Here is a 21602-nt window from a genome sequence, read left to right on the forward strand (position 1 = left end):
TGCCATTTGCACAGTTTTTAATTTTTTGCGTCCAAATTTTTACTGAATATTCTTGAGATGTAGTTTTATTATTATAATTTTATTTCAATACACTGGCACTAACCAGAGCGCCTAAAAAAATTCATAAAAACATGCCTTCTTTTGACCGAATTAACTATACCCCTCCCTTAAGACGCTACGGCCTTCTGATTGATCTGCGACTTCTTAAGACTGTACTTAAGATGGTCTTGAATATAACATCTGACTATGAATACCGCCCATAGTGTCTATTCACACACACATAGTGAATAATTTTAATTTAATTTATTCTTTCCAGTTTATCTTAAATAAAATCTCTGTATCTTTGTATCCCGCAAATCTCTGTATATACACATATATACAACACACACACACACACATCCACTTACATACTCTCGAGAGCATTACGTTAAACCGTCAGCAAGACGGAAAATGTACGATGCGCAATACGCATGAACACGTACGTATAATTAGCATTGGAAGATGATAAACGAATGACGATGCGGAAGTAAGACCATTAAGTATCTGCACGTATCATCCACTGTCCTATTGTCCATTTAAGTAATCACAATTTACATGTTTAGAGGTACGCCAGGAGGCAGTGCAGCAGGCTTTAGCGGCGATGCAGGGACGACCAAAGCCATCCTTACCAATGCCATCCAAGAGAACCTCCGTGATGGCCAGAAGTCCCGATCGAGAGAGATGCAATAGCGGCGAATCCAGTAGTGACGAGGATAGCGTTGTCACTGAGGAGAGTCCAAGCGCGGGTGGTCCAACCGGTAAAATTATTATTAGTCACATATAATGACAAAATAATAAAATAGAAGTAACGTTCTTGTTGCCCGTGATCTGATTCTATTCCAAATTAAATACATACAGAGGAAAATATAAATAAATTGAAAATTATTTTTATAAATATTTGTCGAACCTAATCACTAAATGCAACGGAATAAATAATCAGTGTGTCGCGTAATGTAGCTAATTTTATTCATCTGTCTTGAGGTGCATATATGTTAAAAGAAAAAAAAATAAATAAAACGCATTGTACAATATATGGTTCAAGCGTCATTTGATTCCGCTAAACATTAGCATCACGTGACCTTAACTATTTCTGCCGGATGATACGCCAATAATCAATACACATTATTTTTCTTTCATACGTACAAGTAGAAAAAGTGATTTAACTGCGCATTGAAATGTGAAGAAACCAGCATACACGTGATCATATGAAATAAATTCTCCAATAAAAACGTATACACTAATTATTATTAATCTTGATAGGTACCGGTCTTTCGGATACCAGTAGTACCGGTTCCGCTCGCGACACTCCACCTCCGCCCAGACCGCCAGCTAGGAGGCCGCCTGGCGCCGACATCACTGACATCACTGAATACACGCCACATGCCTATTGCAATATCCAACCACCGGACGTTACTCACGTGACGAGCAGTACCCCGATCGGTCAGCAGCAATCGGCAACGCGGCGACCTGGAGCCGATCGGGTGAACCGTTATGCGCACGTGGTCGAAGATCAAAATAGTACTGGTACCACAGGCCGCTGGAAAGTCTCTGCAAAGATTCAGCAATTATTAAACACGTTGAAACGGCCGAAGCGTCGGCCCCTGCCAGAGTTCTACGAGGACGACGATATCGAACTGGAGATCGCAGCGAATCCAAAGGATCCAAATGCTCCCAAACCCGAAGGTGGTTCCATGACATCGGCGGTAGGCGAAACGCTATCAGTGCCATCGGGGTTACCACGATCTCTCGAAGCTGCCATTCAGAGGTGAAGTATCAATAAGTCAATAACGTCGCATTTTGCGAACTGCGAGTGAAAATTTGTATATACTCACAAGGGACGTTTCACAACTATTTGGAACCAATTTGATTCTTCTTGAAATATGTTGTTAAAAACAAAAAATCTGAATTGATCCCCTTTCATTGATCCGTATAAATCCCATAGCAGATATAAAAACGCAAGGCAATAAGGTATAAGCAGTAAATGAAACTGTTAATCACCGTAGAGAACGTAAGATTATTGCCTTACATTCTCTATTGTGAGATTGTCCAATTTACTTACTGTTTACGTCTTACTGCCTTACATTTTTTAAATGTGTTTGTGTGTTTCTGGCTTAAGAAACATTTCTCACGTTTAGGTATGGCTCGGCGACATACAAGGCGCCTGTGGCTACCGTCCTGGATCCTAATGGCAAGCTTTGCGTAACACTTACATACGGTAAACTGTTCAGTCGTTCTCATAAGATTGCCTACACCCTTCTGAATAAGGCTTTAAGTCGCGGAGGAGATTGCTGTCTAAAACCTGGCGACAGAATCGCCCTGGTTTATCCGAACAACGATCCGATTAGCTTCATGTGCGCCTTTTATGGCTGTCTTCAAGCCGGTATCGTGCCAGTGCCCATTGAAGTACCTCTGACTCGTCGTGATGCAGGTTCTCAACAGATTGGATTTCTTTTAGGAAGCTGTGGAATTCAGGTAAACGAAGTACCATCTCTTATCTTATCCACCAAACAATATTTCTTTCTGTATTTACATGTTCAATTAGCCGTACATTCTTGCGATTTTTATCGCGATTTGCGTTAATGTATGTAATTGTGATAACTCACTCGAATTAGCATTGTCTATATATCTTGATTTTCAGGTGGCGTTGACTAGTGAAGCGTGTCTGAAGGGTCTGCCAAAGACGGCAGCTGGCGAAGTGATAGCCTTTAAAGGCTGGCCAAAACTACATTGGTTCGTTACTGAGCATCTTGGCAAGACGCCCAAAGATTGGCTACCGCCACCACGGCTTACCGATGACACGCCCGCATATATTGAATATACTACCGATAAAGACGGCTCCGTGATGGGTGTGACTATTACTAGGGCGGCAATGATGGCCCACTGTCGTGCTCTCACGCAGGCTTGCGGTTACACCGAAGGCGAGAATGCTGTCTGCGTGCTTGACTTTAAGCGGGAAGTCGGCCTCTGGCACAGTACTTTAACCAGTGTACTAAATGGCATGCATGTCATTTTCATCCCTTATGCCCTGATGAAGGTTAATCCTGCTAGCTGGATGCAAATGATCACGAAGCATCGTGCCAGCGTCGCGGTCGTAAAATCGCGAGATCTTCACTGGGGTCTGTTAGCAACTAAGGATCACAAGGATGTCTCTCTGGCGTCATTGCGGTTACTACTCGTTGCAGATGGCGCGAATCCCTGGTCTCTCTCGTCCTGCGATCAATTTCTCTCAGTGTTCCAATCAAAAGGACTCAGACCAGATGCTGTCTGTCCTTGCGCTTCCTCAAGCGAGGCTCTCACAGTATCCGTACGAAGGCCAGGACGCGCAGGAGTAAATGCGACTGGTCGTGGAGTTCTCTCTATGTCCGGTCTAAGTTACGGAGTTGTTAGAGTAGATCAGGAGAATTCTCTTACATCATTAACACTACAAGATTGCGGACAAGTCATGCCTGGAAGTGAGTCTCTTTGTAAATTGATTGTTTTTTTTTACATTATGACGTATCTTAATGACAATGTATATTTATATTTTTTACAGGTGTAGTAGTCGTTATTAAGATGGAAGGACAGCCATTTATTTGTAAGACGGATGAAGTAGGTGAAATTTGCGTGCATAGTGCAGCGACTGGTACCCAATATTGGGGCTTGCAAGGGCTTACCAACAATACCTTCAAGATATTGCCCTTACAAGTCGACGGCACTACCTTGAGTGATGTAGAATACACGCGTTCCGGTTTGCTGGGTTTTCTTGGTCCTGGAGGACTTGTGTTTGTCTGCGGATCACGGGACGGTCTCATGACGGTGACTGGCAGGAAACACAATGCCGACGACATTATTGCCACTGTGCTAGCGGTCGAACCAATGAAATTTATATATCGCGGTAGAATCGCCGTTTTCAGTGTGAGAGTCCTTAGGGACGAAAGGATATGCGTCGTAGCCGAACAACGGCCTGATTGCAGTGAGGAAGAGGTACATTCTAGAATTAAATATTATTTAAATAAGAAGATGACGGAATTTTTATTTGAAGAAGAAAGAATATGTATTTGTCAGAAACCGACTTGAGCACCTTTAAAATATTTCTTATTATATAATACAATTAACGAGGCACTTAGGAGTCAACGGTAGAACGAATATTGCGCAAGAAACTTAGTATACAATTGTGTCAATCAATTGAATTCATTATAAATTTCGGCTCCGATTTGAGCCACCTTCATCAAAATTCTTAACGTTGCTGAAACAATGTTGAAAAATAAATCTTAGTTTAAGTGTTTTATATGCAATTGTGGTGGCGACGTAGTGAAATACGATCTTCCTTCACATTATCCAATGTTATGCACAGCTGTTCCATGGCTGAGTGGATTGCCCATCTCAGAACGCGTTATTAAGAGAAAAAATTGTAACGTGTTAGGAAATGGATGGAAATTCAAAATTCGTATAAAAGCGATATTCACCTCATAGCCAACAACAATTATATACTGTATAGGAACACGTCGAGTAGAAAGATGCAGGAAAAGATAATAAATAATTAACTATTGTCATATGTTAAAATTATAAATAATTTAAGAGAATCAAAAACTGTCGTGCATACCCTAAGTGCCTCGTTAATTTATTGATTATTATTGTATTATATTAATTAAAGGAGTCTCTAAGTTATTTACAACTATTAATTCTATTGTTAGTTTTAATTTCTCATCATTTTATATAGAGCTTCCAATGGATGTCTCGAGTATTACAAGCGGTGGACTCGATCCATGCAGTAGGAATATATTGTCTTGCCTTGGTACCACCTAATTATTTACCCAAAACGCCATTAGGTGGCATCCACCTGTCGGAAACGAAACGCCGCTTCCTCGAGGGTACTCTCCATCCAGCTAATGTGCTCCTCTGCCCTCACACATGTGTCACTAATTTGCCAAAACCGCGCGAAATCCATTCAGGTAAGTGAAGCAAAATCTATCGGCTGATATTGCATTGATATTTTTTTGATAAGACTGACAGATATCGATGTGTAAACCTAAATTAGAAAAATCATGCAAACGTTTCTTAAAAATGCCAGAGGTTTTTTTATATATGGACAAAATAGAACTTTATAAAGAATATAGATATTATTAACGTAAGATATATGTGTAAAGAAAGTAAATAAATTATATTTAATTTTAAAAAATCAAATAATAAGTTGATATTTAGTATTAAATCTCTTGATGTAGATACTAGTCAGAATAATCTGATTTTTGAAAATTATATTATGTATGTGAATTGTCGAAAGTGATGAAGAAAGCGAAGAGAAGATAAATAAAAAAAGAGAAAATATACGTATATTTGTGAAAGTGAAGAAAAAGGAGTAACAAGAAATAGTAAAAAATGTATTGATAATTACGAATTTTACTTTTTTTTAGAATTCTTTGTATATATCACGACAAGAGATTTCATATATATATATACACATATGTATATCTATATGAAATTCTTGGTAGACTTCAAGAATCTGGCACACACTTACATAGTGTAATGTGTTTATTTATATATATGGATGTTTCAAAGTATATGTGTTGTAAGAATCACAATAGAATTTGTCTATTTATCTTTTTATAACATTTCTTTAAGGGTCAGCAAGAGTCACTGTGGAGATTTCTATCGGAAACGAATTTTTATTGTCCAAAATTACAACTAAAATATTACGAAAATCGCAATGTAATTGCGATATTCGTAATCAAGAGAATTATGCTTGCATCTAAAGAGTGATTTTTTGAAAAAAAAAATATTGGGGAAAAAAATGGAAATTCTTTTTAATATCTCACCCAATTTACATCATAATGTAGTTGGAGTGCAGATAAGCTTATTTATTATTATGTTTTAAAAACCAAATTGTAAAATCTAGTTTTTTAGCAGACTTCGCAATTTTATAAAGCCAAAAAAGGTCTTATGACAAAACATTGCTTCTACGAAACAAAATATAGTTCAACTTGATTATATCTATACCGTAAGAGTAAAATGCAGATCATTTTATTTATTGTAATATTTTTAAGAGTAAAATTGTAAAATCCGTCTCTTCAGGCTTCATAGCTTCGTAAAACATGAGCCAAAAAGTTTTATTGTGAAATATTTTTTCTACGAGAATATGGTAGAGTGCTGATATGTATCTACACTCATTACAAATGAGGTGTAAATAAATTAGCTCATCACTCCTGTCGACTCTTAATCAAATTAATATTTGTATTAATTAAATATTGGCTAAATATATCTCACAAGAGTGAATTTTTTAATGATTATATACAAATGTACATCTTTTTGAGATATGGAATACATAATAATATTGTTATATCTTCTTGGGAAATTACTTTGAATTCATTTAAGTATTCCAAAATATAGAACACAAAGTTACATATTTTGTTTTATTAAGAATCCTTATAGTTAATTATGTATGCTTAGCATGTCATTCTATTTAGTTAGCTTTCTTTCTTTTGGCTGAGTTCTGAATACCTCTTATTGTTAGTATCTTAATTAAGTGCAAATATAATTGATTTCAACGATTAACAAGAGGTTCTGCTTTTTGCTGAACTGTTTTATCGCTGGAAACATCATATTTTTTACTTTCTTGTATTCAGTGTTTTTCTGTATTTTTTTTAATTTTACGTCGATATTTTGTGTATAACGTAATCAATCTCGGATCTGTGTACAATTAGTTTGGACTGTTTGATTCGATTAAAAGAAAGATATTTGAAAATTCAAGCATCCATGGATCCAAAGATTCGTGAATGCATGTTAAATCATAGACCTGTGAAGCAGAAGAACGCTCGTATTGTTGGCTCCGATGGTGAAAATCAGATTGCTCTAGCTTTGATTTTTCCGGCCTCAGTCAGGGGAGAGTATGTGAGCTACTCATTATTGGGTTGAGTGTTTGTGTTGGTTTACTAACGGAATGGTGCGGGGGCGTGTAGCGGGGGATTCTGTTGCAGATGTTGGACCGGCCAGTGTCATGGTAGGAAATATTGTCCAAGGCAACCGATTGGCTTCTGCCCAGGGACGAGATATGGGTGTCCTAGACGAAGATAGTGATAATGCTAAAAAGGTTCATAAGTTCAATGAAACTTAATAAAAGCCCATATACGTAGACAGAAAAAGTGACTTCAATATTAAATTATTATATTATTATTCATCTTTTAGTACCAATTTATTTCCGAAATTCTACGGTGGCGCGCTGTCAGTACTTCAGATCATGTGATATTTACGTCGTTAAACGCGAAGGGCACCGTGGCTACCTCATTGTCCTGCTCGCAGTTGCATAAGAAAGCTGAGAGGATTGGGAATCTACTCTTGGATCGAGGGAGGATTAACACTGGAGACCATGTAGCACTTATTTTCCCACCTGGTACTGATCTAATATGCGCGTTTTATGGCTGTTTATATGTTGGCGCTGTGCCGGTAACCATCAGGCCACCTCATCCTCAAAATCTTCAAACGACCTTGCCGACTGTTCGCATGATCGTGGACGTCAGTAAATCTGTCCTCGTATTGACTAACCAGAACCTACTCAAATTATTGAAGACAAAGGTAATTAAAAATGTTCGATTGTAATATCCATTAGAATGTGACGAAGGTACACATTTTGATTGATCGATGTTGTTGCTATGCTTAGGAAGCAAACAACGTGGTTGATGTGAAGAGTTGGCCAATGATCTTAGATATGGACGACATGCCAAAGAAGAAGCTACCGGTAATGTATCGAGCACCCACCGCGGAGATGCTGGCCTATCTCGACTTCAGTGTTTCGACAACGGGCATGCTCGCTGGCATCAAAATGTCTCATGCAGCAGTTACTTCGTTGTGCCGTGCCATGAAGCTAGCGTGTGAACTCTATCCTTCCAGACATATCGCTCTCTGTCTGGATCCATACTCGGGCCTTGGTTTTGCCTTATGGTGTCTCAGCAGTATATACAGTGGACATCATTCTATACTTATACCACCATCGGAGGCGAGTACAATTCTTATGCTCATTAAAAAAATTCAACAATAATAAATAAAAATCAAGAATGAAGATATTTAATTTATAGATATTTAATTATCATTTTGTTATCATTGCCAGGTGGAAGCCAACCCTGCACTCTGGTTGTCGGCAGTCAGTCAATCTAGAGTAAGAGATACTTTCTGCTCGTACGGTGTTATGGAGCTGTGCACGAAAGGACTCGGTTCCTCGGTACACACGCTCAAGGCGCGAGGCGTCAGTCTGGCATGTGTTAGAACATGTGTCGTCGTCGCCGAGGAGAGACCACGGATCGCGTTAACAACGAGTTTTAGTAAGCTATTCTCCGCACTCGGTCTGAGTCCCCGCGCGGTCTCTACCTCATTTGGCTGTAGAGTAAACACTGCCATTTGCTTACAGGTAAAATTGATTGTCGAGATTAAGCATTTATATGGATCCCGAAGACTTATTTTTATATATTATTACTTTCTTGATTCTGTTTTTTATCAGGGAGCGTCCAGTCCGGAGCCCTCGACAGTCTATGTAGACCTTCGTGCATTGCGTAATGACCGAGTGTCTTTGGTGGAACGAGGCAGTCCACATTCTCTGTGCTTGATGGAATCGGGCAAATTACTGCCTGGGGTAAAAGTAATCATCGCGAATCCTGAAACCAAAGGTCAATGTGGTGACTCGCATCTAGGCGAAATCTGGGTACAGTCATCACACAATGCGAGCGGTTATTTCACAATCTATGGTGATGAGAGCGATTACGCTGATCATTTTAACGCGCGACTAGTTACTGGCAATACGAGCGAAGTCTATGCACGGACTGGCTACCTTGGTTTCTTGAGAAGGACCGAGAGCATCCAGCAGTCAGTGATTAGCGACGTACCCGGTGATACTAATGTGCCCGAGGCTGATCTCATTCCAAGCGATCCGGAACTTCATGATGCCGTATTCGTCGTTGGCGCTCTCGACGAGGCCATCTTACTACGAGGTATGCGCTATCATCCAATAGACATCGAAAACAGTGTCATGCGGTGTCACAAGAAAATCGCAGAATGGTAAGTTCTTTTGAAGTCTACGCAATTTAAATATTTCTTAATCTTTTGATAATATGTAATACTAGCCATATACTGTTACGAATCTATATTCTCTTATTCTTAATTTTTATATTGGCGATTCGCTACTAATCTGTTATATTATCGTTTTTTTTTTTTTCAGCGCTGTGTTCACATGGACCAATCTGCTAGTGGTAGTGGTAGAATTGGACGGTAGTGAAAGCGAAGCCCTCGATCTTGTAGCTCTGGTGACGAGTGCTGTGCTCGAAGAACACCATTTGGTAGTTGGCGTAGTAGTTGTAGTGGACCCCGGTGTGGTACCCATTAATTCGCGCGGTGAGAAGCAACGGATGCATTTGCGTGATGGCTTTCTCGCGGACCAGCTCGATCCTATCTACGTGGCGTATAATATGTAAATGGGTGTGCGAGAAAATGTTCTCACCTTCTATGTATTCCGCCCTCCTTTCCGCCGACAATTCTTATCCGATATATATTGAGGCTGCAGTGGAACTTCATTCACGAGGATGATTTGCTCCAATAATGCTGGAACGAGCAACTTTAGCAAGAATTTTAATTCTCATTTGCTTTATTTGATAACTCTAATTTACAAAAAGTTTCTCTTTTATTATTTTGAACTAGTCAAGATGTTTCTTATAGATTTTTGGGTGCTGAAAATAATGCCACAAACCAAAAGATTCCACACGCTTATTTTGGAAAAATGACTCGATATAATTATTCTATTTTGAGATATGTTGTAGCTTTTATAATTCTGAATAAATATATTTATTGGCACACTTATATAAAATCAAGAGATAAAGAAATATAGAACTCGTGAACATAGAATCTGAGTGTCTGCCATATCTCTTTGAGATTTGATGTTTTCTTTTATATATAATTTAGATTACATATATACGTATATCTTCCTGATTGTTGAGTGCTGCGCACATACATTTATGTAGAGTATTTTTATTCGTGTGTGATTTTATAAATTGGATGTATTCATGAAGTCTGATACTTTTGTATATTTGTATAGAGTTGAGCCTAATTTCCAAACGTCAAAAAACATATAAATTATCATAGGAGTCAACTTGCGAAAAATATTGGTGGGGGGGGGAAGGGCACCGAGAAATATTGAGGGAGAACACAATATCCATTTTTTGCGGTGCTCCTGATAAAAATAATTCGCTGAAATAACTAAAATCTATCATATTAATGGAGATTTTAACGATTTCAACGATTTATTTCCATCAATGCATCGTAAAGAAGCGGATTGTTGTGTAGTTGACATCTACTTCTTCAGAGGGCTGTAGTGCACAAAATATTTTACAGGAAAAAGGCTTTCACATGTCCTTTCTCAGATTTCTCTCTGATATATATATATATACACACACACACAGAGATACTAGGGGTTCCTTCCAAGGAGCATGTTTGGATTCCCTGGGTACTCCTCGGATGTCATGTCATCCTTGTTGTTTAACAAACATTAATTACACTAGTTTACAGTAAAAAATTACTTTGGACCAGACTACGTGTTTTTTTATAGATTTTTGGATGCTGAAAATAATACCGCAAACGAAAAAATTCTAGCACGTCGGATTTTCAAGATAATTGAGGTTTAATACTTAAAAAATAGCTTTTTTTTGCGATATTTGACATTTTTTAATAAAGAAGGTTAACGTTATCTTGAAATTTCGATCAGGAATCATGAATGTATTGTGCATCCCCTATAAAATGCATTTTTTTTTTTATTTCAATACCTTACTTTTTAGCCATGTTATGAACGAATAAAGACAGGAGCTATTTTGAATATGGACTCCGGCAGCGTTAAATGTGTATGCGTATTAATTTCTTTAAGGTCTCATTTTGATAACTGTACCTTAATACTTTTATGCATAGAATTCTGAGATTAATCCACTGGTGTAATAAAAATACATCGTTGCTTAAAAAAAAAGAATGCAATTAGTAATATGCAACCACATATCTTTCATAAAACAACTCTTTCTCCTCTCCCCTTTTTCTCTCCCCCCCCCCCCCCCCTTTCTCACTCTCTCTCCATATGTGTGTATGCGCGTTGTTGTTTTAAAATGATTTTAGCGTTACCGCATGCGCATATGACGTTGTCACGGTCCTCATATTCGAAATAGCTCTTATCTTTAATCGTTCATAACATGGCTAAAAAGTAAAGTATTGAATTTAAAATAAGATGCATTTTATAGGGTATGAACAATACATTCATGACTTCTGATCGAAATTTCAAGATAACGTTAACCTTCTTTATTAAAAAATGTCAAATATCGCAAAAAAAAGCCATTTTTTAAGTATTAAACCTCAATTATCTTGGAAATCTGACGTGCTAGAATTTTTTCGTTTGCGGCATAGTTTTCAGCATTTAAAAATCTATAAGAGACACGTAGTCCGGTCCAAAGTAATTGAAAAAAAAATTTTTTTGTAAACTAGTATTATTTATAACAAGTTTTCAAAATGCTCTCCATTTTTATATAACGTGACTCGATCAGTTATATCGTTTTGTACTTCGCTATAGCATATATCTCTTCAATTACAGTTGCGAAAGTAGAATGTAATTGGGCTATTATTTCTTCTTCAGTTTCTACCGGATTCTTATCTGTAGATAAAAAGATGCTACAGCGAAATACAAACGACATAATTGGTTAAGCCGTTATATGCATTCAACAGAATGGAAAATATCTTGAAAACTTGTTATAAATAATAATGTTTTAAAAAATGATTTATTAATTAATTATTTCGGATTAAACAAAGGAGCGAGACAAAAAATAACCAATTTTGATCGTGAATGGATACCTTTAAAACCTATGCAGTTATCAAGCGATTAGTTCTTACTTATAGATCCATAAATAAAAACCAATCGCTCAATGAGTAAGCTGCATTCCATCAAAAAGAAAATGTTGCAACCTTTTTTAGGCCCAGAGTGTACATGTTTCAAAAAATATATATATGTACTGAAAAGTATCAGACTTTATGAACATATTCAGGGTGTTTACTAATGTCTTGTAAAAAAAACTCTTTCGGAATTCCCGGATTTTCCAGGGCTGCGGTCCGATTCACGCCCACAGCGCTCACAGTTCTCACAATATTAATGATCAGTCCGATTCATTCGAGACCCATAACCTGTGTATCACACTTGTCAATAATGGATATATATGGATCATATTGTCAAACGGCATGCAAATATCTGCCATTTCGGAAAGAATTGATAAAAACGCTCGATGTATAAATTTTCGTTGCCAAATCAATGCAGTGTGATGAGTCCGACGATAATCAACGATGTTATAACCTCGATCCAATCATATTTAATTATTAAAACAATATTAACTATTATTATCAATTACATTTAATTATTTTTAGTAAGCGATTATACTACATGAATGCATCTATTCCACATTCACAATTCATATTAGGTAGTCCTCTTTTTTCCGCGTAAATAAAGTGGATGCTCACGCCGACCCATCTCCGGATCACCGTGAGCATGTGTGAATTAAAAAATCCATGACGTGGATCACTTTGCTCACGCAAAACGTTCAGGGAGTGAATCGGATCGACCGTGAGCGCGTTGATAGCGCTGTAAGCGTGAATCGGACCGCGGCCCAGGTATTTTTGTTCAAAATTAAAAATGAGTTTAGAAAATCTTTTAATGCAATTTTTTGATGAAAATTATTGAAACCAATATTTGGCAATTAATAATTGATCCTTGTTGACTATTGAAAATTTCAAAATGGTAGAAGACTCTTTTCGACTCAGTTTAGTCCACTCTATCAGCGCACGAAATATTTGGCGATTTCATTCTGGGATATCCTGTATGTGTATATGAATTTACAATAGGCGATAAATTTATTGTCTTAGAAAAATCTTATATTTAAAGTTTTCATAACATGGAAAAAAGTAAAATATTAAAAATAAAAAATGCATTTTATAGAGCATGATCAATATATTCATGATTTCTGATTAAAATTTTATAATTTTTTTTACAAAGTAAATATTGCGAAAAGTCATTTTTTTTATATTAAACGTCAATTTCTAGAACCTAATTGGAGATTTGGCTTGCAGCATCCAATCTTCTTCTTCTTAGCTGTTAATTGACTCCATCTCTGTCATCGGAGTCATCTACGAAATGCTATTAAAGATCGTCTATCTTGGATAAATTTTCGTCATTCACTAAAAAGAGAGGTTCCAAAGGCCTGGAGGTAATTGAAGAGCGTTGACATTATCGACAATTGATATAAATATGTGATTATTAACATAAATATTTAACTAATAATACGTTGTTAAATTCGTGATTTTTTATTATTATATAAATGCTTCATAAATAAGTATGCATATACTTATAATGTTATAATTTATAATCTCATATACGGAATAAAGCAAAAGTATCGGAACCCCTAAATATCCTGGAAAATATAAATTTTATAAGTGTTTCAGATAAAAGTTATAGGATTTAAAAAGATCTTTTTACTGATCTTATCAGTTCGCGGTATAAGCCTTTCAAACAACATTATTGTGTTTTTATTTGAATCACGTTTTTCTTTGTTCTTGTTTATCAGTTTGACTTTGGATGCTGTCGCCAAGATCAAGGTCAAACTGATAAGATCAATAAAAAGATCTTTTTAAATCCTACAACTTTTATCTGAAACATATATTTTCCGAGATATTCAGGGTTTCGATACTTTTGCCTCATCCTGTATATTGCCGCAAAATTACAATTTTTTCTCTACAATTATTATCTCCATTAATAAACTCAGATAACATTAAAATTGCAGTTTTAAATAAAAATCGAGTATTATTGAGTACTGAGGCTAGACTCTTACGAGGTGTATGTATCGCGTAACCGCATAATTCATCAGAAGCGATCTGTTGTTGTAATTTCGCGTTTTACTGATTATTAATTAGTTATGCGCTTACGCGATACGCGACAAATATGCCTCATAGGATTCCACCCTGAATGTACATATAAAACATGTCTATGAAACATCAGGATACTAATAAATCATAAAATTAGTATTATCAATTTGTTCTATTCTTATTATAAACTTTCAAACCATAATACAAAAAAGAATTTGCTATATTATTAGGCTATCAAAAAAATGCACATTTAGAAAAATAAGAATAAATGTTTTTTAATGGCCTCAAAAAATTATTCTTAAATTACTTTGATTAAAAAATGTCACATTTGATTACTATTCTAACATGTCTGAAAAGTTATTTTTTGTTACATTCTTTTATATAAAAAAACAATCATTTCACTTTTTTGGTGAACGACTGAATGAGCAAAGACACTATTTTAAATCTGGAATTTAGATTGATCATATTTATAATTCCGTATATTTAACTTTTATAGATCCTTTTTCACAAATTCTTACTCTAAGGGATATATATATTCGTTTTAATCAGTTATTTGCGCACAAGATTCGTTATTGGCATAGAAATGAGCGAAAGATTAAAGTAAAACGTAAATAAAAATATCGTGATAGATGGAGTTCTACTGTATGCATTAAGGAATGTTAATGCATTCCAGCAAGTATTACTGGCAAAAAGTATGTATATACAAAGTTCAAACATTTTTTAAATCCGACTGCCAAAAATCTTTGGAACTGGTTAGATCAGTATTACACACACACACACACGCACGCACACACGCACATACACACATTATGTATATTATTTGAAAAATAATCGATGATAAATCATACAATCAATGATTAATAGAATTAGTAAATAAAATTTCACCGCTCACTATAATGCTCCAGTATCTAACAAAATTTTATCAAGAAATATGAATATTGCATTTTTCAATTATCGACAGTTTTGCGATCCATTTCTATAATGTTAAACTCGCATAACGATCGAATTTAATTTCGACATTCGGTATTTGCGAAATGAAAGATATATAACAATTTTAGCGTATTAGGCGACGCACACAAAATCGGAGTTTTGTACATTTTGACAAAGTCTTTTTATATCATAATATGCGCAAACATATTTGTATTTGAGATACTTTTACATTAATTTATAATTTTGCTGCGAGAAACAGCCCCTCCTCTCGTTGACGGGAGCAACGAAAGATTTTGTCACGAAGACGATTTGACAATATTCGTTAACAATATTCTTTTTTATTATTGTTAGCCGTACCTATTTTTATGATTAAGTAGCAGTAAATTTGATAATTATTCGGAATTTAATCAGTCGGGTATATTCTCTCAATTTCATTTGCGCGCACAAATGAATATAATTATAGGACTAGTTCAAGCTGATATATAAGAATATAAATACCTTGCATATTATCACTTTAGGACTGTCATTTGTTTTTTTTTTTAATCATTTATACTCTTATTAGAGAATCGGAAATGTTAATCTGACAGCATGGCCTATATTTAGACATAAAAATAAGATTAGAAACGATTTTGGTCTAATCTTTGATCTAAAAAAAGAAGCATAAAAATCCAATAAAAAATTCAATGATTTAAAACAAGAAAAATTTGATATTAACATTTCTTACAAAATATATTTGAACAATCTTATATATGCAGACTGGTCGAGTTTTAAAGAGCTGCACACCATCAGGAACACGAAACAGGGAACAGAATAAGAATTCCAATCCATCTAAAACTATTCTACAGTACGTAGTTTCTGATAAGTTGAAATCTTTATTCTCTCTTCCCTGTGTCCTGTATCTTTGATTGTGCGCAGCTCCTAAAACAAGACTAATGGAAAGGAGATATTTCTCTTATTTTTTTTTATGAACTTTTTATTTGAATGTTATTTGTAAAAGTAAAACATCAAGCCCAGAAGTCGATCACAATTAATTTTTCTTACTTAACTTTCTTCACTTATTTTCTTATCTTTTTTACGAATATGTACATACGGGAACACAAATGCCTTAACATGCTTTTTCATGCCTTCTCATTCCTTCTCATGTCTTCTCCGATACGCGTGCAACTTTGGATATTTAGACATTTGTGTCCCCATGCGTACAATTGTTGGCAATCCTTTAATCTAATGTATTTTTAAATATATGACGATATACGTATATGCTATGTACATCATACAACGCCTATCATTGTGATTATTGAGAGATGTCATGATTACAATAATCATATGTGTATTTGTTGCGCGTGGAAGATTGTCATATTGCGAATATTGCTTTATTGGAGAAACACTTTTTATTATCGTTACCATTTCTTTATATAAATATTCATGTTTTTTTATTAATAATTGTGTTTATTGTATTTCTTCTTGTCAATCCTTGACAGAATTTAAATTAAAACTGCATAATACCGACGATCGATTTCATTGACTTTGACATGTAATGTCAAGGTTTTGACTCTGAGTGAAGGCTCAAAAGTTTTAGCCGTCACGCGTTTTTGTTAAAAAGTTATTAACAAAAGAATTTAAAGATGTATTTAATCCGCTTACCCCGTTTTGCATGGAAAGTTTTATTTGAATCCATGTAAAATTTCGTTTTGTGTTGTAAAATATTTACAATGGCATAAATTAGCAATGCCCATTATTGGGGGCATTGGGATCCGGGCACGTCGCGTTTCGTTTGGTTCGGCTTGGCTTAGCGAGCGAAACAGCGAGAGAATCTGTCCTCGCTTTCAGCAGCGAGAGAACCCGTTCTTCTCGCTCTGATCGCTATATCGAAACAAAACAGATATAAGTAAAATATCTTTATTACAATTTGTTATTTATTTATTATTCATAAGTCAATATTCATAATCCGATCTTATATATTCAACGTCATCTTAAATATGTCTCAAAATAGAATGAAAGGTCATAAGGCGAACGTCTGTGCGAGATAAACTTTACGTTATTTAAATATAAGATCAGTCTATGAATATCGATTATAATTTTATAAAAATTCACTCTTGTTAATAAAATAGCGCCCGTGACTCACAAAAGTGATCCACCTCCAACGTTCTAAATTTTGTTAAATTTTGAATATGTATAATACACCCCTTTTATCAATTAACAGTAAAAATCGTGTCACTGAATAATAGTTCACGAGACATTAATTAAAATTTTCCGTGTGGGTTATATATACCGGATTTGTAACGTGAAACGCAACTAATCGGTGTAGCTGAGCAAGTAAAGCGCGCGGATAATACGCTGGACATCCCATGCGCGAATCTTACTCTTTTTCCTTTATTTTCATAATATGTTTTTCTGAAAAGACTAATCGAATTAATTACCAGTGATCGAGTAGGACAAACAATATATTCTTATATATTATTGCTATTATTCATGTACTCTTAAACCAACGATTGTAGGAAAAATAATGATTCGCCATTTGCAAAGTTAAGAAGTAACGCATTACTTATAATGTTGTTAATGTTTTCGTTACTTTTTTTGGTAACAATCATTACTTTTTTCTATCTGTAACGGTAACGATATCGATTCAGTCGTTACTTTAATCGTTACTACAGTTTTTATTGAATGTTTTAGATTGGATATTTTGACATTGCTACCGCTGAAAGATGTTTTGCTTTAGTGTCCCTATAGAAGTGTACTTCTAATTACCCAAGTGTATCGTTGTTATAACAAATGAGCGAAATACTTAAATTTTTTTTAATGCTTGTGATTTTTTCCAAGTATGGAAATATGTATATATAATTTAACATTGTTTAATAAAAGGTTATATGCAATAAATATAACTATAAAATGTTTATTTTCTCATTTTTATTTCTTAAAAAATTTCTCGCGCTCTCTCTCTCTCTCAATTAATAAAAGCAGCGATGTAAGCATGTACTGTTCAAGGGAATTCAGCATAAAATTTATTTAAATATCCCAAGATATATATGATACAAAAGAATCACATTAATGAATTATTTGGCTGAATTTGTTTCGAAAAAAGATTTAATTTTAATTGATTTCTGACATGCCTAGTGTACAAATAATTTCTTTCCAACCCTATTAGAAATTTGTAATATTGTTAACAAGTTTTTTGAAAATATAAGTCAGCTGTTAGTGCAATTGGCGCTTAAATAACAATATAAATTTTTAATCGAATTAAATGAAATAATCACAAATTTTTGCATGTACTAAGTGATAAAAATAGAATGTTTACAGCGCATATAAGGAACGGTAAAGATAGAAGGCTTACAGCGCGTGAGTGCCCCAACTGAACGCAATCATGACCTCTGCTACACGGCACGCTTAATCGGGTTTAATAACATCCGTAGTTATGAAATTGGCCAATCATAGCTTTTCGTCGGGAGAATGGAATGATTGTGATTGGCCAGTTTTCATAACTACGGATGTTATTAAACTCGATTAAGGGTGCCGTGTAAATGTAGTCATAGTTTATCTAAAAATTTAAAACGATTTTTACATTGGACAAGTAGCTGTTGTTATAACTATCGATTATAATGACAGACCCCTGGATCTATAGATGTTTCAATCCTTCGATCTTTCATGGATTTATGGTTATAGATATAATATCACTTAATATTTACCTCTGGCATGCGCGATTATATAAACGAACGTTTTATAAGAACTTTACAAGCATTTTAAAATCATAAATTACTTATAAATGTAGGCTATTAAAAGGTGAAAAAGTTAAACAGAAATTTAATGTAACAGATTAATCGAATCCTCGTAGATTTTGGTAAAGTTCCTAGAGTTATATTCATTTGTGGAAACTGAAATACTACATGTGTGATTAATTCATTAGCGTTCAAAATCTCTTCTTCATCTAAAATTTTATAGTGATTAATATACATATAATTTGATCCAAAAGATATTATCCAAAAGATGATATAATAAAAACAAAAGAAAAAGATTGTAAAATTAGGAGTGTTTATTAATACAAATACTATTGGGCGTTAAGGGATTGGTCTTATGATTTATATAAGATCTATAAAAAAAAGTCCGGAGACTATAAAATATCTTGGAAATAATTGACTATGGTAGTATCTCCATATATGTATCTAGATACACGTATAGAGATACATTTTGTGTATCTACCTGTGCATCTGAAATACAATTAAATTTGCGTATTTGTATTAATTTGTAGTTATAGATACAAAAACACATCATTTAAACTGATTTTCAGATGCATTTCCTCGGCAAAGACACAATTCCATTACACGTGTGATAACGTCATTCTTGATTAAAGGGATCCTAAAACCGTTTGTATTACCGACCATCATAATTTTCGTATAACAATTACTTTTTTCCTCTTTTACAGATTCGAAAATCTTTTTCCGGGATTAAAGTATACACATTAATACGTGTCTGTGAGGTGGAGTTTATACCAAGAACGACAAAAAATTCCGAAATTGAAATCTTAAGAAAAATTATTTGTCGTTTGCTTTAATCATGGAAAAAGATTTTCGAATTTATAAAAGAGGAAAAAGTAATTGTTATACAAAAATTACGATTTAGTCAGTAATACAGACGGCTTTAGGGGTGGCAACCCAGTTGAACACGAGCCACTCGACACAGCGCTTGAGACTACAGAGCTCCTAAGGTTTGTTCGCGTCGCATGCTCCAACATACTCCTACCATAGCTCCTACTCACTCTATCAAGCGCGTTGGAGTGAGTAGGAGCTATGGTAGGAGCATATTGGAACATATTGGAGCATGCGACGCGAACAAACCCCTAGGCACTGGTCGCTGTGATTGGTGGTGTCCAATCGAGCCGTGATCAATCGGGATCACCCCCGGCTTTAGGATCCTCTTAAGGTGCCTTTTCATGCAGCGAAAAAATCGCTGCGATTGATGGTTACGTGATCATTCGCTAGCCAGTAATCGCTATTCGCCGAAATTTTCCAGCTTTTAGCGAATGTCGTGGAATATCAAATGTTGTACTATATACTATGTAAAGATATGTTATAAAATATATTATAAGATATATAAATGATTATAGATATATAAATGGATTTTCGTGCATTTATTTGATGAATAATATACTTGTGTATAAATAAATGAACACTGCATTTGTTGATTATGGGTCTGTTTTCTGTGGCTGAACTAGTGTATATGTACACTTTTGGAACTTCAAGTGAGAAAGATATACGTTTGATATTTGTTTAAAGCGAGAAAGAGAGTTCTAGAACAGTCTAGTGCAGGAACAGAAAGCAGACCATATATAACATAATCCAGTTCATAACTGAATGATCCTCCATCTAAAAAGATTAAAAAAAATTTTATAGATATAATTAATAATTTACTATATATTTATTAAATACACAGCATTTAAAAACACTTCAAAGCATATAACCAAGTATAAATATACGTACTTTAGATAGATATTGCGAAACAATTTTCCTTATTTCCCAATATCTTTTGGATAAGATTGCATCCTTCAAACAGTGTGTAACCATCAATAACCACGCAAATGCGACGAAATGCGACGCTCACAAACTATTCACGGTGAATTATTCGCTATTCACTAAAAATCATTCGTAGCGAAAAATTCACTGCGTGAAAAGGCACCTTTATGCCCATTTCTACCAATATAGATTAATTTTAATCTCGGTTCAACTTACTCTTCGTCTTTTTCTAATCTTTAGAACTAGAAAAAGACAAAGATTCAGTTGAACCGAGATTAAAGTTGATCTGCGTTGGTGGAAACGGACCTTAGACTTCTAGTCTTGTCGTTAATCGTGCATGAACTGTATGAATAAATGTAGAAAAGTAATCACTTCTCATTGTGAGTAAAATAGTTCTTTACCATTCTTTACCATTTTGCAATTCTTTTCGTTTCTTATTTTTTAATTATGAGCAGAATGCCTAAGATCAACGCATAAGATAACTTCAAGATATCTGTAAGAGTTCCTTAAGAAACATTTTTAAGATATTTCATAAAGAACTTTCAGATATATCTTAAAGTTGTATTATGCGTCGATTTTACCTTATTTAGTAATCTCTGTCCACGAACATTGGTGAGAGAATTATCAAACTGTATAATAAATAAAAATTTGATATTTTACTTCTTATTTAAAAAATTTAACTAACCTGACGTCATATAACTGTAGGAAGAAAGTAGGAAGCTAAAGGCCATGGCACATAAAAAAATTTAACAGCCCTTCTACAATAAGCCACAAGTCAGAACGTCAGAAGTCTTAACCAGTCTTAACCAAGTCATTCAAGTTGGTCATTGGCCAACTTCACCGATTATGACTTAGGGCCTGCGCACAATAGAGGAACAAGAATTAGATATTAAGATTTCAACCTATCAGAAATCGTGTATTCCGATGTAATCAGTTTCTGATATGTTGAAATCTTAATATCTAATTCCTGTTCCTCTATTGTGCGCAGGCCCTTAAGATCGCTTAGAACTTCTGATTTGCGGTTTATTGTAGAAGGCCTAAAAAACGTACCTGCCGATCCTGCCGTGGTCGTGACTGGTTGCCGACCAGTAACGACCATGACAGGTACGTAGGTATTATATTTCAGTGATTTTATTACATAAAAGTAAGTTAATCTTTTTCATTAAAATCCATTCACACACTATTCAAGTTTCAATATTTTAAATATATTATATAACTTATTATTTTAGATTTGCTACATAT

At 34.9% G+C, this 21602-nt stretch overlaps 1 protein-coding gene and 1 long non-coding RNA gene across 5 annotated transcripts in view; one reads left to right on the forward strand and one right to left on the reverse strand.

The window, feature by feature from the left end:
* The window catches only part of DIP2 (disco-interacting protein 2), a 46159-nt gene extending 35847 nt beyond the window's left edge, over nucleotides 1-10312 (forward strand). For 3 of the 4 annotated variants that reach the window (XM_018501911.1, XM_018501928.1, XM_018501936.1), the window contains 12 exons: nucleotides 603-797; nucleotides 1300-1804; nucleotides 2175-2511; nucleotides 2678-3491; nucleotides 3572-4002; nucleotides 4739-4970; nucleotides 6972-7102; nucleotides 7198-7584; nucleotides 7670-8005; nucleotides 8117-8413; nucleotides 8504-9057; nucleotides 9218-10312. In XM_018501911.1, coding sequence (XP_018357413.1) covers nucleotides 603-797; nucleotides 1300-1804; nucleotides 2175-2511; nucleotides 2678-3491; nucleotides 3572-4002; nucleotides 4739-4970; nucleotides 6972-7102; nucleotides 7198-7584; nucleotides 7670-8005; nucleotides 8117-8413; nucleotides 8504-9057; nucleotides 9218-9470 — 4472 coding nt within the window. In that variant the 3' untranslated portion in view covers nucleotides 9471-10312. The remainder of the gene's footprint in view (nucleotides 1-602; nucleotides 798-1299; nucleotides 1805-2174; nucleotides 2512-2677; nucleotides 3492-3571; nucleotides 4003-4738; nucleotides 4971-6971; nucleotides 7103-7197; nucleotides 7585-7669; nucleotides 8006-8116; nucleotides 8414-8503; nucleotides 9058-9217) is intronic. The other variant, XM_018501919.1, reaches the window with a different exon arrangement.
* A 4339-nt stretch (nucleotides 10313-14651) lies between these two features.
* On the reverse strand, nucleotides 14652-21146 carry LOC108757522 (uncharacterized). Its single transcript, XR_001939908.1, has 2 exons — nucleotides 21046-21146; nucleotides 14652-16719 (listed from the first exon to the last, which is right to left on the reverse strand). It is a non-coding gene; the product is annotated as an uncharacterized LOC108757522 (long non-coding RNA).
* Between the last annotated feature and the right edge of the window lie 456 nt (nucleotides 21147-21602).

This window comes from Trachymyrmex cornetzi, unplaced genomic scaffold (genome assembly GCF_001594075.2).
Source record: "Trachymyrmex cornetzi isolate Tcor2-1 unplaced genomic scaffold, Tcor1.1 scaffold1002, whole genome shotgun sequence".
Taxonomy (NCBI): Eukaryota; Metazoa; Arthropoda; class Insecta; order Hymenoptera; family Formicidae; genus Trachymyrmex; species Trachymyrmex cornetzi.